This window comes from Coffea arabica, chromosome 1c (genome assembly GCF_036785885.1).
Source record: "Coffea arabica cultivar ET-39 chromosome 1c, Coffea Arabica ET-39 HiFi, whole genome shotgun sequence".
NCBI lineage: Eukaryota > Viridiplantae > Streptophyta > Magnoliopsida > Gentianales > Rubiaceae > Coffea > Coffea arabica.
The window spans coordinates 58,872,261-58,887,654 of record NC_092310.1 but is presented as its reverse complement, the minus strand read 5'-3'; the positions used below and the strand labels follow the sequence as shown (position 1 = coordinate 58,887,654).

Genomic DNA, 15,394 nt, shown 5'->3' with positions numbered 1-15,394 from the left:
CTCCGAGATTAGGTAGACACTAAACTGAATTTATGAAGTAAAGTAGGTGCAAGTAAAGATTACAGTGCCGAGGAAGCCTTGGTCTATTGGCCAAAGTTGAAACCAAGAAAAATTAGAGGTTCTGAGTTCTAATTAAAGGTTCTGAGTTCTAATACCCTCTTCGTCTCCTCCTCGTTTCTTAAATCTAGAAGGAAAAAAAAAATAAAGATCGGACTCTTGTGATTAATCAAGAGCAACTATTATTTTGTCATACATTAAAAAAATAAAGTTTAAAAATTATTTTGATCTTGTGAACTCATTTCTTTACATAATTGATATATTACATAAAATCTTTTTTTCATAATAAACAATTTTATCGTTGAACCACAAAAGATTAATTAACAAGAAGGATTATATTATCTTATCATAAAAAATATTACATTATCAATTTTGTGTTCTATTAGAGTGTGTGATGCCCCATTGTATAAGTATAACAGAAGACCTCTTGTCGTCTGGAACAAGGCATCTGAATCGATCGAATGGCTGATTACTCAGTCTAGAAATAGCAAACCCCTTCACCTGGAAACAGGAATAGTGATGCTTTGGCGAGATGTATATCCTTAATTATTTTTAACTCATTCCAGTTGTCTCTCATCTCAGCTTAAAAGTAAAGATATCCAGACTTTGTGAATCTTCTTTGCTTAAGACATTACTAAAGATGGCAACTAAAGAAACTTAAAGAGTCAGATTTGAATTTGCAAATATACTTCCTCGCTTGGGGCAGTAAAAGCATATTTCACAGACTTTGCGTAAACGAATTAAGTTTAGGTGCGCGGGTCTGCAGTCGTTTACCACTCCATTATTCACTATCAACGATACACAGAAAGAAATATGACATCTACGTCGGAAGGGTCGCCCATCGGACTCGAGGATATTAAGAAAAATTTGTTCCACACTGCCATGAAAGCTGATTGGGAAGGAGTCATAGAAATGTACAAGAACCATCCCGAGACTCACACGGCCAAAATAACAGGATCAGGGGATACAGCATTGCATATTGCCATCTCAGACGGGCAAGAGCGCGCAGTCGAACGACTAATACAATTGATGGTTGCAAGGTCGGAGATAAAAGCAATGGAGGCCCTTAAGGCAGAGAATGAGCGAGGGAACACACCTCTCCATTTAGCAGCATCACTGGGAAATGTTCGGATGTGCCATTTCATTGCTAGCAGAGACACCAAACTCATGGGCCGTCGAAACCATGATAGCGAGACTCCATTCTTCTTAGCTGCTCTTCACGGCAGGAAAGATGCTTTCCTCTGTCTGCATTCCTTTTGCGGAAGCGATCAAGGCTATTCCTTCTGCAGAAGGAATGATGGCGAGACCATTCTTCACTGTGCCATAGCAGGAGAGTATTTTGGTAACTTTCCGTTCTGCTGCTTTTACCTTTGTAAGCTGGAGCAAATTTTACTATATATATATATATATATGTATAGTAGTTCAGCGGAACAATTTCCTTGATCCATCGATATTGCACCCCCTATTTGTGTCACTCAAGTATTGGTACTAGTATGCCTTGAGGGCTGAGTTAGTAGTATTATCTACTTCTACCTGAAGCTTAATCGAGTTTTTCATCGGTGTTGTTCACAGAGTTGGCCTTCCAGATAATTCATCTATATGAGGATCTTGTTAGCTGCGTCAACGAACAAGGCTTATCCCCACTCCACCTTCTAGCCACTAAGCCTTCAGCCTTCAAAACTGGAAGCAGTATCAGAGGATATTACAAAATTATTTATCATTGTAAGTCTCTCTTCGCTCCCTCTCAAATCCATGGTGAATTTATGGCAAAACTGTCTGAAATATGAGATTCACAAAACTTGTGCAAGTTGGGAAAAACTCTGCTCCATTACTTTTGAGATCTGTGCAACAGAGTTATACTTTTGTATGACTAACATAAGTAATATTTTTCAAGTCATAATCATCGATAAGCTGGAGCCTCGGACTCATTATCGTCAACCACTGTTTCCAGAGCTCAAATACAGCGAGAATGCCAAATATCCAGAAAATTATCAAAGCTGTGCCAACTTTGGCTGGCTAATTGGGAGAGCTTTTCAGTTACTTGGTGAGTAGAGGATCTATTGGCAGATCAAATACCAGTGCGCTGTTCATCTTCAATTCAAATTTTGTAACTCGTTTTGTTGACTCCATTTATTCGATGGTGATTTAAATTTAAAAGATGCTTCTAGTGCAACATTGAACATACATGTTGCCAAAGACTTGTCCATATATATTCATCCGAATCTATATGCCCGAAATGCTGAAGCTAAACTATTTTTCATTTACAATGGACAGTACTAGGTAGGGGAAAGAATGATGGCGGCCAACAAGCAGATGCTGAGGACCCCGATGGGAAGCACAGCGAACAAAAAGGTCAAGTATTTAGGAGAAACTCATGATGATATATAGACCTTCTATGCTGCATGTGAAGATGACACGCTAAAGTCTAGCATTTTTCAAAGAACAGAAGCTGTCCATGTCTTCATGTAGTTCTTCAACATTTTGACAAACTACTGACGATTAATTTACCCCTGTTCGTATTCATCCGTGAAAGCGCATCTATTAAAGAAAAAAGGGACCTTTTTTGTGGACTTTCCTTATTTTGTTGCAGATACTGAAGAAGCTGCACATGAAGTGCTTGAGCAAATGGAGTACATTATGAATTGATATGTTGCTTCTAATACATAAAAACTTGAAAAGGATCCGTATACAGTGAATTTAGGATCTTCATGGATCCAATCTTGCTCCCAAGTCGCTGATTTGTTGTATCGCTTCTTTATCAGCATTGCATCAAAGGCAAAGAGCTGAAGGGCGTCCTGCTTTTCCGGCCATTTATGTTACTTGCTTTGATGCAATTAAGTTCATGTCCAAGGCAATGCTAATTATCTTCGGCTTAGGTACATAAGGCAAAACCTTGCATTATGCACTTACCAAGTGTTTTGGCACTCTGAAGGCTTTCCAGTCATTAGCTTGAGCATTTTGCACAGGTTCAATGGAGATAGTTAAGCTGCAGAATAGAAAACAGAAGCACGTATGGTCGGTCCAGGTCTTAGATGAACTTCTTAAGCGCACTTCTAGACATGAATATGAAGATAATGGACAGAATCCAGCAGATGCACAATTACTCAAAGACGACGGAACAAAGCCTTATTCATTAATGGATGGGGCGCTAATTCCGCCGCCACCCGCAGAAGGTAATTCTTTTGGCATGACCACAGCACAACTCTGCCTGGCAATAAAACGGATATGGAATTGAATTAACCACAGTCTCAGCACAGACTTTTCATCGATCGTTTCTTAGACAAATAATTTTCTTGTTGAGACATTGCACTCGGACTACTGAAGGCAATTTCTTTGTTTAGTGAGCTGACTAGACAGAAATCTTTATGGGCAGGAGGGAATGGGCAAGACACTGAAACGGGGAAGAGGGAGACACCTATACTGATTGCTGCAAAGAATGGTGTGGTTGAGATGGTGTACAAAATTCTTCAACTTTTTCCTGTGGCAGTTCACGACATGAATTCCGATAAGAAGAATGTAGTTCTGTTAGCGGTTGAGAACAGACAGCCCTATGTTTACCGGCTTTTACTCGACATGAAAATAATGAGAGACTCCATATTCCGAAAAGTTGACAAGGATGGCAATACTGCATTACATCTTGCAGCAAGGCTAGGAGAATATCGACCTTGGCTCATCCCAGGTGCTGCGTTGCAAATGCAATGGGAGATCAAGTGGTATGAGGTAAGAGATATTGAAACCCGAACTTCTCTTTTAACATATACGAAATTCCAGAGACATTTATTTTGCGAAGAAATTGATCCAATTGATGTTGTGGATGCAGTATGTCAAGAAGTCCATGCCTCAGCACTTCTTTGCACGCGTTAACAAGGAAGGAAGGATCCCCAAGGACGTGTTCACTGAAACTCACCAGGAGCTCGTGAAGAGCGGGGGACAGTGGCTGACCAACACCTCCCAATCATGCTCCGTCGTGGCAGCACTCATAGCCACGGTTGCCTTTGCAACATCAACCACCGTTCCAGGCGGTGTCAAGCAAGACATCGGTACGCCAACGCTGGAGAACGAGCCGGCATTTGACTGCTTCGCCATTTCATCCCTCGTTGCACTTTGCTTTTCGGTCACCTCCTTAGTCATGTTTCTAGCCATTCTCACGTCCAGGTACCAAGAAAAAGATTTTGGCACCAGCTTGCCCAGCAAGCTTCTGTTGGGCTTAACTTCGCTGTTTGTATCCATAGCTTCCATTCTCATCTCATTCTGCTCCGGCCACTTTTTTGTGCTCAAAGATAAGCTCAAGTTCGCGGCCTTCCCCGTTTATGCAGTGACTTGCTTGCCCGTCACCTTGTTTGCTATAGCCCAATTTCCTTTGTACTTTGACCTTATTTGGGCTACCATTCATAAAGTTCCCCAGCGTAGCTACAGAGCCATTCCTTCGTGACACAGATTGATGTATCTTCAACCCAAGCATCTTTATGTTTAGTCCGCGAGTTCCACTCATTCCCTTGTTTGGATTGCGAGGAATGTATTTTTTATTTCATATATATATCAAATTACTATAATATATATTTTTACAAAAATTTGTAAAAATATCGGTCCAAACTGAAAAACTTATCAAATTTTCAGTTTCCTAGGCCTTTGGCCCCGGCTGTATTTGCGGATTTATCCCGAAATTTCAGTCAGATCCGAGCTTTTTCACTACTTATTTCATGGTGCATCATGTGCGCCCCTCACTTGGGATTCTCGGTGACATGTTTTTTATACCAACTCAATGCCACCAATAGTGTTGCGCCAAGTGTCATGTTATTATTTACACTTTAATTTTCTAATAATTCAATTTAGCTTGGTTTAACACAAGTGTAAATAATAACATAACACTTGGCGCAACACTAGTGGTGGCATTGGATTGACATAGAAAACATGTCACCGAGGATCTCAAGTGGTTCTCCCCTCCCACGCATTCCAATCCCAAGAGAAAAAAGGGTAAATACCATAAACTAAAGTACTATTCAAGGCATGTGAGTTCCTGCTTTCACCAAGAAAAAAAAATTATTAATGCATATGAAAATTATCTTGGATATCTCATGAGTAGAATTTTGGCATTTGATCTTCCGCTCAAAACATTTTTGTGTTATACTCCATATTACGCCATACATCCTTCGACCGTCCGTTGAGGTGAATTTAAAAGATAAAGTCCTAGAGGTTTTTTTTTTTTTTTTTTTTTTGGGTTGGTGGCGGGGTAGGGAGGTGGGGCCCTGGGTGGGGTTTGAAAGAACACGAACAATACTCATTTAAGCAACAAAATGGCCCTACGATGCGAACTATGGTCGAGGAATGGACCGTGGGACGGGATGGTTCAATTGCAAGGATGCAACGTGGCCCTATCTACCCGTGCTATGCCGGATAAGTGGGCCCCTGGGTCATAAAATGAAAAAATGACAGATTGGAAAGCCCAAGGGTCGAGAGTTAGTTTGATCACCTACTCCGCGGTTCACTCTTCTTGTGTGAGTCAGACCGCTATCGAATTCGGATAGCTTAACGCGTGGCGAAACAGGATGTACCACCAAATTCCATCGTATACATGGTCCCACGACCAGACGCTTGTCATCTTTTTTGGGTATCTACGCACTAATCCTGTATTAGTAACTAGAGGTACTTGAACTGTGCAAAACACAATTTGGATCCCCTAGAAATTTAGTCGAATGCGGATAAGGGGCAGGGACCTGAACAGTCAACGGCTAGATTTTGGCCAAAAAAAAAATGTGCGGTCCAGATTGCAAGTTGTATATCAATTTTCACAACGTGTGTGGGGCTCGTAAATTTTTGTATTAAAATTACACGTTGTGCAAACAAAGTTACGCCGTGTGCAATCAAAGTTACGCGCTGTGTAAAATGACCAAAATGCCCACTATCCGTCGAATGCATAGCATCAAATTATTTGACACATGATGAATGAATAGAAATATAAGAGAAAATTTGAGCATTAAAGCAATTAAATTTGACAAATATTATTTGAACTCTCATTTTTGTTAATCATACTTTCATTATTATTTTTATCGTATAGTTTTTGTTTATTGTAGGAACACAATTAACATAATATGGAGTATAAATAAAATTTCTCTCAAAATTTGTTGTGAAGAGAAATTCCATCTATGAAGTCAACCTCTCTATTTATTGTGATTTGAATAAAGATTTTTGAACCATTATTATGATGATACCTAAAAGGGAGAGAAACTTAATACACTATAAGTGCATTGGTATATTAATAGTAGTATAGTTTTAGTTAAAACTAAATCAAAAGCAGTCATAATACTTTTAGTACTTTGATAATGAGAAAAAGTTTAGAAAACTTCTAAAACATGGCACAATCTTCAACATCAATATAGCTTACTATAAACTTTCATATTTTTCTTTCTTTTGATAAAATAATCCAGTTCATCTATTTAAATTCTGCTTAAAGATAACAATATTATCCTGTTATTCCTGAATATAAATAGCAATGTTAGATAAAAATATGAATTACCATGTTTTCTTGTCTACATATACAAATTAGAATTGAACTATTTTTTTTATAGCAAAAACATCTTCATAATCAAAATTGAAATTTCTAACAATTTTTTGTCAACTCACACTCCAGGCTGAAAGCCTCAATTGTGATTTCCACCACCGAGTGCAATCCTTGTATACCAACCCAATTCATACCACAACACTTGAGTAATTAAAAAACAAACAAAATTAACTTTAGTTTAATTATATACAAAATCTTATTGGATCATTCAATTAAATTTAACAGGCCATAGAGTAATTGCAAAAAGAAAGAAATGGAGAAAAACGGAGGTACAAGAATGCCTAACTAGATTTATCTTGGTGGAAACATCACATGATATATCTTTCTCCTAAACAAATACACAAAATTGTAGATAATTACAAAATGTAACCAAAAAACAAAGAAAAAGAAACAAAATGTGAAGTAAGAAATCAAATCATATGAGAAGAAAATAAAAGACTTAATTTTTGTTCTATTATTCATAGAAAATGATCATTGGTATAAAATGAATTCTAATTTTTTTTTTACATATTTTAAAATTTCACCTTTTATCCATGAAGAACTACCAAATAAAACATCATCCTATAAAATTAACAAACAAATGCTAGTTGGCTATAACATTATGATAAAAAAATAGAGCAAACATGCGAGATTATAGATGAAGAAAAAAGGAAGAAAAGAAAATGTAAAATGGGATAAAAAATAATAAAGAATCCTTTTTGCTAAGTAGTTATCATCTTGACAAAAAAAAAAAAAAAAGAACATGGCAACAATCTTAGTTAGATTAGTTTTAAAAAATAAAAAATAAAAAATGTGAGGGATGACAGCAGTTACTGCAAGAAGAAAAAGAAGAGATGGAGTTGATTTTCTCAAGAAGAAAAAATATTTTAATCCTTTAGCCCAATTGAATCAAAAAAGGGAAGGAAAAATTTAGGTAAAATAATCAAAGGTCCACTTGTCAAAAATATATATAATACATGTGTCAAAAAGATCATTAGCTACAGTAACTTGGCTTTCTTTTTATATACAAGATAGATATAAATTAGGGGACTTAGAAGGAGAGGAACGCACCACCTCTAGCATACAAGGGTTAAACCCTTCTACATGCAATAAGAACCACTCTTACACCTCCAAACTAGAGAGGCTGTAGTTGATACTACTCTTACACCAAAGAGCCCTACCCCAAAGTCAAAATAAGAAGGTGTAGTACTATACATGCAAGTGCAAGAGTTAAATCCTTGACTTGCAATCAAGACTACTCTTTTATCTCTAAACTAAATGAGACTAGATGAGTGTATTATTATACATCCTTCAAATTTAATTGGAAGTGCAAATATTTGAATCATTGATTGATTTGCAGGCAAAATTGCATCATGCTCCTTACTTGGTGGTTAACTCACCTAAGGTGTTTTGGTTTACTAGATATTTGTGTTGAGCTCTTGTAATTTGTTTCTTCCCTTCTTTAAATAGCTATTATTTTTTCATTTCAAAAAAATCGTTCAAAATGTTTTTTACATTTTACCAACTAAATTTTTTCCTTCCTAACTTTTAAAACACTGATTTTTTGTCCCTTATAAAATTTAGTCAACCAAATTTGGTCGTAACTTAGGTTTTCAATCATTTTTTAGCCTAAATCTATAATGTGGTCCACATGAGATTTTTTTTATGTATAAAAATTTCAAATCTCATTTTAAGAGCAAAAATAGATATGAGTTGGGTAATTTATTTGGTTGCAAATATTTTATAGGAGTAAAAATAAATGTGGGTTGGATAATTTGTTTAACTGCAAATAAGATCCGACATATTTGCACTAAAAAAATAATCTCATGTAGTTCACATTGTGTATTCATGTTAAACAATGATAAAAAACCTCAGTCAGGACAAAATTTGATCGACTTGATTTTGTAAGAATGTAAAATCAAAATTTCAATGCAAGGAATAAAAATTTCATTTGACAAAAATATACTGGACTTTTTAAATATTTTTCTTTTTTTTTTGTGAAATTAGCAACCTGAACAAGACCCTTCTTTTTGAAATATGGAAAAAGGTAAATAACTACATAGAACGAACCAATTGCTCGTTGGTTGTTGGCCATCACAAGAGACTTTAAATCTTTGAGGGGTGGGAGGTTAAGGAAACAAATTTTACCTTCCATCCCTTTGTCACATAGGGCTGCAAACGAATCGAGCCGCTCGCGAGCCGCTCAAGTCGAGCTCGAACCAGCTCCAGTCAAACTCGAGCTCAAAATATTAAACTCGCGAGCTTGAATATATATATATATATATATATATATATATATTTTATTTTTATTTAATAATAAAATTATGTATATTATATATATATTTTTTATTTTTTTATTTTCATAGTGAAATTACGTATATATCCTTAATATTTTATTATTTATTCAGAAAAAAATATTTTTTTATTTATTTTTTTTTAAAAATAAAATAATTTTTTTATTTTTTTCGAGCTCGAGCTCGGTTCGACTTGATTCGAGTCGAGCTCGAGCTCGAAAATTGCCAGCTCGTCGAGCTCGAGCTCAAGCTCGAGTTTGGTAAAATTTAGTCGAGACTCGGCTCGATTAGCTCAAAACTCGACTCGGCTCGACTCGTTTGCAACCCTACTAGTACGTGGCTTCTCCAAGTTCATATAATGCATGGTGCACTCATCTGATGCGATGCTAGTTTAATTTTTGTCGATTTTTCGAATAATTTAGGTAGGCCTCCCTAGAATATATTAGAGTAGAAGTACCTGATTGACAAAAAAAAAAAATGTTGTCACCATGGCTTCTTCAAGTCCATACTAGTGCAAAGTGTATTCATTTATCTGATGGTACTTTAGTTGCCGTTCATCAGTTCATGACCCAGTTGGACTTCCTTAAAATAAGTTAGAGTATGGGTACCTGATTGAAAAAAAAAAAAAAAAAAGCGGACGGTGAACACAGACTACACGTTGAGAGTATGGAGGTGGGAAAGAAAAATTGGAGGGAGGCAAAAAATGAAAGCTATTATGAAGAGCAAGAAATGAGTGAATTGTGGACATGTGGGAGGAGAAAATTGTAAAATCGAGGAACGCAAGTACGTGGCGTCCCGGGGTTGTAGGCTTGAATGCCCCCCAGCCCCATGCCCACCATTCCTTGAATAAAAGAGCCCCGAAAACATAGCGGCGACGCCGCGGCCAATTTCCCGAGGCGCACACACACTCACACACTAACATTCACTCAGCCACCAATTCTAAGTTCAACCCAACCACACTCTCACTCTCTTCACTAGTCTTGCTGCTGCTGCAACTGCCTCTGAGTTTCACCATAGCCGTCGATCGATCTCTCCTTGCGCCAGAACAAGGAAGCATTATATCGGACAAATTCCGGGTGAGAAATTCAGGGGAATTTCTTCCGCCATGCCACCGGAAGAACCCCTTTCCAAGTCACCTCTCGATAAGCCTCTCCAACAACTTACCGAAGACGACATTTCTCAGCTCACTCGAGAAGATTGCCGCCGTTACCTCAAGGAGAAAGGTAGTCGTGGAAAATTTCTCACGATAGGCGTTTATTATTATTAATTTTTTAAAAATGTTTGTAGAGTGGAAAGTGGGATAATAAAGTAATGGTGCCATGAGTTTTTTCTCTTTTTTTCCCCCCTTTAATATACATTTTTGGAAAAATTAAAAAAAAAAGAGAGACCCACGTGAACGAGGATGATGTCCATACAGGGATGAGACGGCCGTCTTGGAACAAATCACAGGCGATCCAGCAAGTTATATCACTTAAAACGCTCCTAGAGCCCCCGACATCGGATTCAGACTCCGCCGCTGGCACCTGCAAGAAGCGCTACATTCCCCGTCCCCGTTTTGATAATCTCAACAACAACAACAACAACAAAAATGATAATCCCTCTTTGAACAGTGTGCGTTTCAATAATTCTTCCCCGGACTGCATTGTTCTCCTTGTCTCTGCTAGTATAATATTGTTATTACTACTATTATTTGTTTTATTATTTCTAAGCATCATTCGCTTAGCTCCTTCTTACCTCTTTTGTTTGTATTTCTTTACTGTGTTAGTAAACAAAGTGCCTGCCATAGTTGCACTTATTAATTGTTTTCTCGATTTGTTTAATGACTTATCGAAACCAAATGTAGGCAACCAGGGGAACCAGCGCCGATGCTGAAGTTTCTGAGTCGGCGGAAGAAGCAGTGCCGTATGAGGGTGGGAAGGATGTAGAAAAGCCTGATGTTTCTGGCCGTCTCCTTGTGGGGGACAGTGACTCGACTCCCCCAAGGTTATTAGCCTTTCACATTTGTAGGAATTCCATGGTCGACTCCTTGTTTATAGCCGGCCAATTTTGATGCTTGAGGCTATGTTCTTTGAGTAACAAGTGGATTTTTCATTTTTGCTTAATTTTCTTTTTTCATCTTCTTGAATGTCTTTGTCATCCTGTGGGGCTTGGGAAGGTTTCATATATGTAGGTTGCATTGCTGTACTATCTGAGTTTCACGGATGCTTTGACAGTCAGATTATGTATAGCTAAGGTTTTCCTGTGCATTCTTGGTCTATTCAATGGCAGGATGGCTTGAGCTGGTTAATTGCAAACTTTCGTTCTTTCTTTTTTTTTGGTAAGAAAATTAAAATAAACATGAGGTGTTGTATCCGAGGCCTAATGGAAAGATCAAGTCTTTGAACAGACAGAAACTTGCAAAGATGTAAACCCTTGTTATGAAACTGGATTTAGTTTTCTTTCTGTTTTCCTTTAAAAATGATGATGTTTGTGAGTAGACATTAATTCTCATCCCATCATCCTGCTTCAACTTAAAGTTATTTTGCTGCTTAAATCCAGGAGTAGTTCCTGCTGTCAGATTGAGGGCTAGAAAATTTGAGACTGCTTCATTAGAAGGGCAATAAAAATGAATGTGCTTAGCAGCTCCTCCCCCCCCCCCCCCTCCCCAAAAAAAACACCACACAAGGGCCCCACCATGTAGTCTGTCATAGTTTCAGGAGTTTCTTGCCTGTCTAATTTGGGCTTTTTACAGCTTGTGTTACCTATAATTTCAACTACTATGTCAAGGTAGATGTTTTACTAGAGCTTCACACCAATCTGTTATGTTATGGAATTTTTTAACTTGAGCTTGTGTGATGTGAATCCACAATGGGCTAAATGAACTTTAGTTGAATTGATCAATGCTCTTTAATCCTTGTTAGCATATCACCTAAGACATTTCACCTCCACATCCCCAGGAATACAGATTCCTCAAACACTCCAGTAGGACAGATGACAATCTTCTATTGTGGTAGAGTGAACGTGTATGATGATGTCCCAGCTGACAAGGTTTTCAGATTTTTTTTCACTGAAAGTTTATGATTTTTGTTGTTAATGTGATTCTTATGCTTCTGACTTGTCCTAATTATGCATTTTTAGGCACAAGCACTTTTGCATCTTGCTGCAAGCCCACTTCATTTGCCTCAGGAACCTCTCATTGACAGTTCTCTGGCGCTGCTTTCTACACGCCACCTACAGGCAACAAGTGTAAAAGCAAGTCCAGATTCTGCTGTTATACTACTGCCAAATACACAAACAGGTTATATTGTCATTCTAGCATCCTGGTTATAATTTATTTGTTATTTAGTTGGTTTGGACTTTATAGATTCTCTGGTAGTTGAGTGTGATTTAATGCTACATGATTATGACTTGTACAAATCAAATCAACACAGACCTGAAAATTGGGCTTAAACAAAGTTTCAATAGCTCTTCTTTTCAAACAGCTTGAGTTGACTTATGACTGTGAAACCAATGCAAGTCATAGTTATGTAATAAAGTAATAAACTATGGATCACGCTAAATTGGTTCCTGATTTAATTGTCTTGATTTTCTATACAGTTAAAATGAATGAGAGCACTCGGCTGCATGGAGAAGAATACAAGTTTCCTGAAGACAATCCTGGTAGGTGCCTTTAGCTACGCGAGCTTCTCTTCTCTGTGAATGGAACATTGGGACATTTTGAGTGATTAATCACGACAGTAAAACTTCTGAAGCAAATAGTTTTCATTCTCAATTAACAAGAAAAACCAGTTTACTTATCCTTGTGCTTTACATTGTTCATAGTTGATATGCAGTGCAATTTTATCTTTTAGTAGCTTTATACCATGTCCATCTTGAGATCACTACATGGTATATAGCATCAGTATATCATGGGTGACAATTTTTTACTACTTGGTTTTTCTCTATCTAGCTCCATCTCACATGAGAAATAACTTTTTCTTGCAGCCATATTACTTGAATCTCCTCGTCCACCCACCTGGGTGGAAGGAAAATTTGCTTGCACTTTTTGGTTTGTTTTCAGTTTTTTTGAATAATTCTGTTTGATTTTCCTCTGTCCTGATATCTTGATATTATCTAGTTAACCTTCACCAGGAGTACTACTTGTTTTGTTTTTTGACTGTTGAGAGAGAAAAGAAACCTATGTTTAGAGCCAAAAGAAATACAATTAACCTTCTGATGTTTTGGCCGCATGGATGTTCAGCAGGGATTGAGGAGGAAGTGTGTACAATGGAATATGCAAAAATAATAGAAAGAGACCCCAGCTCCAATGCTTCTCTTCAACCTAGAAAATGGACTTTCCTTTTAAACATGTGCTCAGACATCTTGTCCTAACATCTCATCTTCAATGCATACTATTGTTAAATCATGGGTTTGCAACTGCTTAAATTTGTTTTAGCTGAGATTGTGCTGAAGCCAATTACCTTGGTCTCTGGTCCAAGTTTGTCTTAATGTAGTTCACGAGATTGAACTTTTCTTGCAAGCATTTGGATTAATTAGTTCCACATACTAGATTAAAATGCATTAAAAATGACTAAAGCTTTGTCATCTATTCTTTGAATTAATATTCAGCCCTATTTTTATTTTATTTTTTAACTTTTAAATTTTCATGAAGCAGATGTCCCAGCAAGCAGAAAGGCTTCAGTTCAAAGATATCTTGAGAAGCGGAAAGACAGGTACTGTAGATAACTATTTGATACTTTACCAGAAAGGGATAAGAAATGCAAGCACTCTATTCTCTTCTCCATTCCTCATAATTCTGTTAGATGAAGGTTTAAGAGCAAGAGAAAGGTAGGAACGATGCCAACGACTAGCTTGGACGTCTACTTAAACCATCAGATGGGGCATCAGTTCCCAAATGAGCACCCAAGTAGGACTGACCCATGCTCCCCACCCCAAATTAGACCATCTAATGCACCTATAAGGTGCAGCTCAATGGAGAATAATTTAACCGGGAATGCAAATTTTTCCGCTGGCATTAAAGACAAAGGTAATGCTGTTAGCTGTTAACCTTGTGTTGTTTTTGACCTACAAGGTTATTGTATTTAAATGAAGCTATTAAAAAATTTTAATGTTTCTGTCTTTTTCATCAAGTATAACATTTGATTCTATTTTATCCTGTGTGGAGGAATTGTTATTTGCATCTTGAACAGAAAATGCTTGAACATTCTTCTTGTTATGGACTAAAGGCAGAAAAGAACTATGAACACTAACTGATTCCCTTGGTAAAACAGCTGTATACCTTGGTAAAACAGCCATTCATCCAAACATGAATAACCATCTGGTTTTGTAATTTATCTACACTGAACAGGGAAAATTGGTTAGCGTGTTATGAACCTTTTGACAGATTTCTAGGTAGAGTATAACTTCTGTTCTATCTGTTTTCATTAGTGGAGATAAGGCATAAAGCACATGTAATTGGAGTGAATGTGCTTCTGCATCCTTCGATTGTTAAGAAGTTAGTTGCTTTTCTGACTGTTTATTCTCTGATTTCCTTTCTTGGCTACAGTTAAATGTGTTAGTTCTTTATTCTTAATAACAGCTCAATATACATAGAATTAATCCTATTTTGTAGTAAGTGACCCTTTAAAAAAACTGTGGCTAATAGAAGCTGAGAAAATATTTGAAGAGACCCTCTGCCATCTGAAGTCTTTTATCTTTTCTCTTGTATATGTGATGCCATAAGTTCCTTTGAGTTATACTCTTTTGCCTCTCTAAGCATAGTATTCATTGATGGCTTCTACTCTTGTCTTTGATATCATTATGCTCAAATTGTCCGACTTTGCTCTAATTGAGTCATTTGTATAGCCATGTAATAAAAGACAAAGTCTGTTCAATACCGTTAAAAATAAATTGCTCCTGAATATCAGACATGTAACAGCTTAGGGTGTTTTGCTCTCTTTCAGATGTGAAAAAATGAGAGGGAAAACACAGACACACAAGGCACCTAGTTAGTCTATCTTCAAGTCGCGTAAAGTGAAGGCAATGTCAATTCAGATGATACGAGGCAAATCGTGAGGAACCATGTGGATATAAACATTTCATCAGCTCATTTGGCATCAACATTCTACTTCAAGGCTGTTGCTTTTTCTGGTCAAAGGTGAGGAAAGGGAATTTGTGGTCAAGTTTCCTCTCTTCTCTGTGATACATGTTCACTTTGTCAGTGGAATTGGAGTATCCTGATGCGGATATCATTACTGGGTTTTCACACCCGTTAGCAAGGTCCTCTTTTCATGACACTGGTTCTTGAGGATCTTCAAGCTTGTATATCGGCCGACAGTTTAACATTGCAGCCTGCGATGCCTATTCTAGGAATTCACATCAAGGTCTAGGCAAGTTTTAGTCTGATGACGTTTGGCGGTACATAGGTTACATTCTTATCACGTTGGTGATACTTTTTTGAGACTGATGTAAATCATTGAGGAATTGGAGCAGCATGAAGCTAAATCCACGGCGGCTATTATTAGTGAATTACTCTCTTGTTTCATCA

The 15,394-nt window shown here is 37.3% G+C and overlaps 2 protein-coding genes across 4 annotated transcripts; both read left to right on the top strand.

The window, feature by feature from the left end:
* The first annotated feature begins 372 nt into the window (after positions 1-372).
* Positions 373-4,746, top strand: LOC113733182 (uncharacterized). Its single transcript, XM_027259396.2, has 8 exons — positions 373-1,399; positions 1,630-1,779; positions 1,952-2,101; positions 2,332-2,409; positions 2,820-2,933; positions 3,024-3,230; positions 3,431-3,777; positions 3,878-4,746. Exons 1-8 carry the CDS (start codon positions 871-873, stop codon positions 4,487-4,489), a joined length of 2,187 nt encoding a protein of 728 aa, XP_027115197.2. The 5' UTR covers positions 373-870; the 3' UTR covers positions 4,490-4,746.
* A 4,907-nt stretch (positions 4,747-9,653) lies between these two features.
* Positions 9,654-15,394, top strand: LOC113733166 (protein TIFY 4B-like). Of its 3 annotated transcripts, XM_027259367.2 has the most exons (9): positions 9,654-10,112; positions 10,307-10,500; positions 10,733-10,872; positions 11,826-11,916; positions 12,007-12,166; positions 12,466-12,528; positions 13,523-13,580; positions 13,677-13,894; positions 14,811-15,394. In XM_027259367.2, exons 1-9 carry the CDS (start codon positions 9,995-9,997, stop codon positions 14,822-14,824), a joined length of 1,056 nt encoding a protein of 351 aa, XP_027115168.1. In that variant the 5' UTR covers positions 9,654-9,994; the 3' UTR covers positions 14,825-15,394. The 3 variants fall into 3 exon arrangements, with proteins under 3 accessions (XP_027115168.1, XP_027115176.1, XP_027115184.1); XM_027259375.2 differs by lacking the exon at positions 13,677-13,894 and having other exon boundaries at positions 9,657-10,112; XM_027259383.2 differs by lacking the exon at positions 14,811-15,394 and having other exon boundaries at positions 9,657-10,112; positions 13,671-13,893.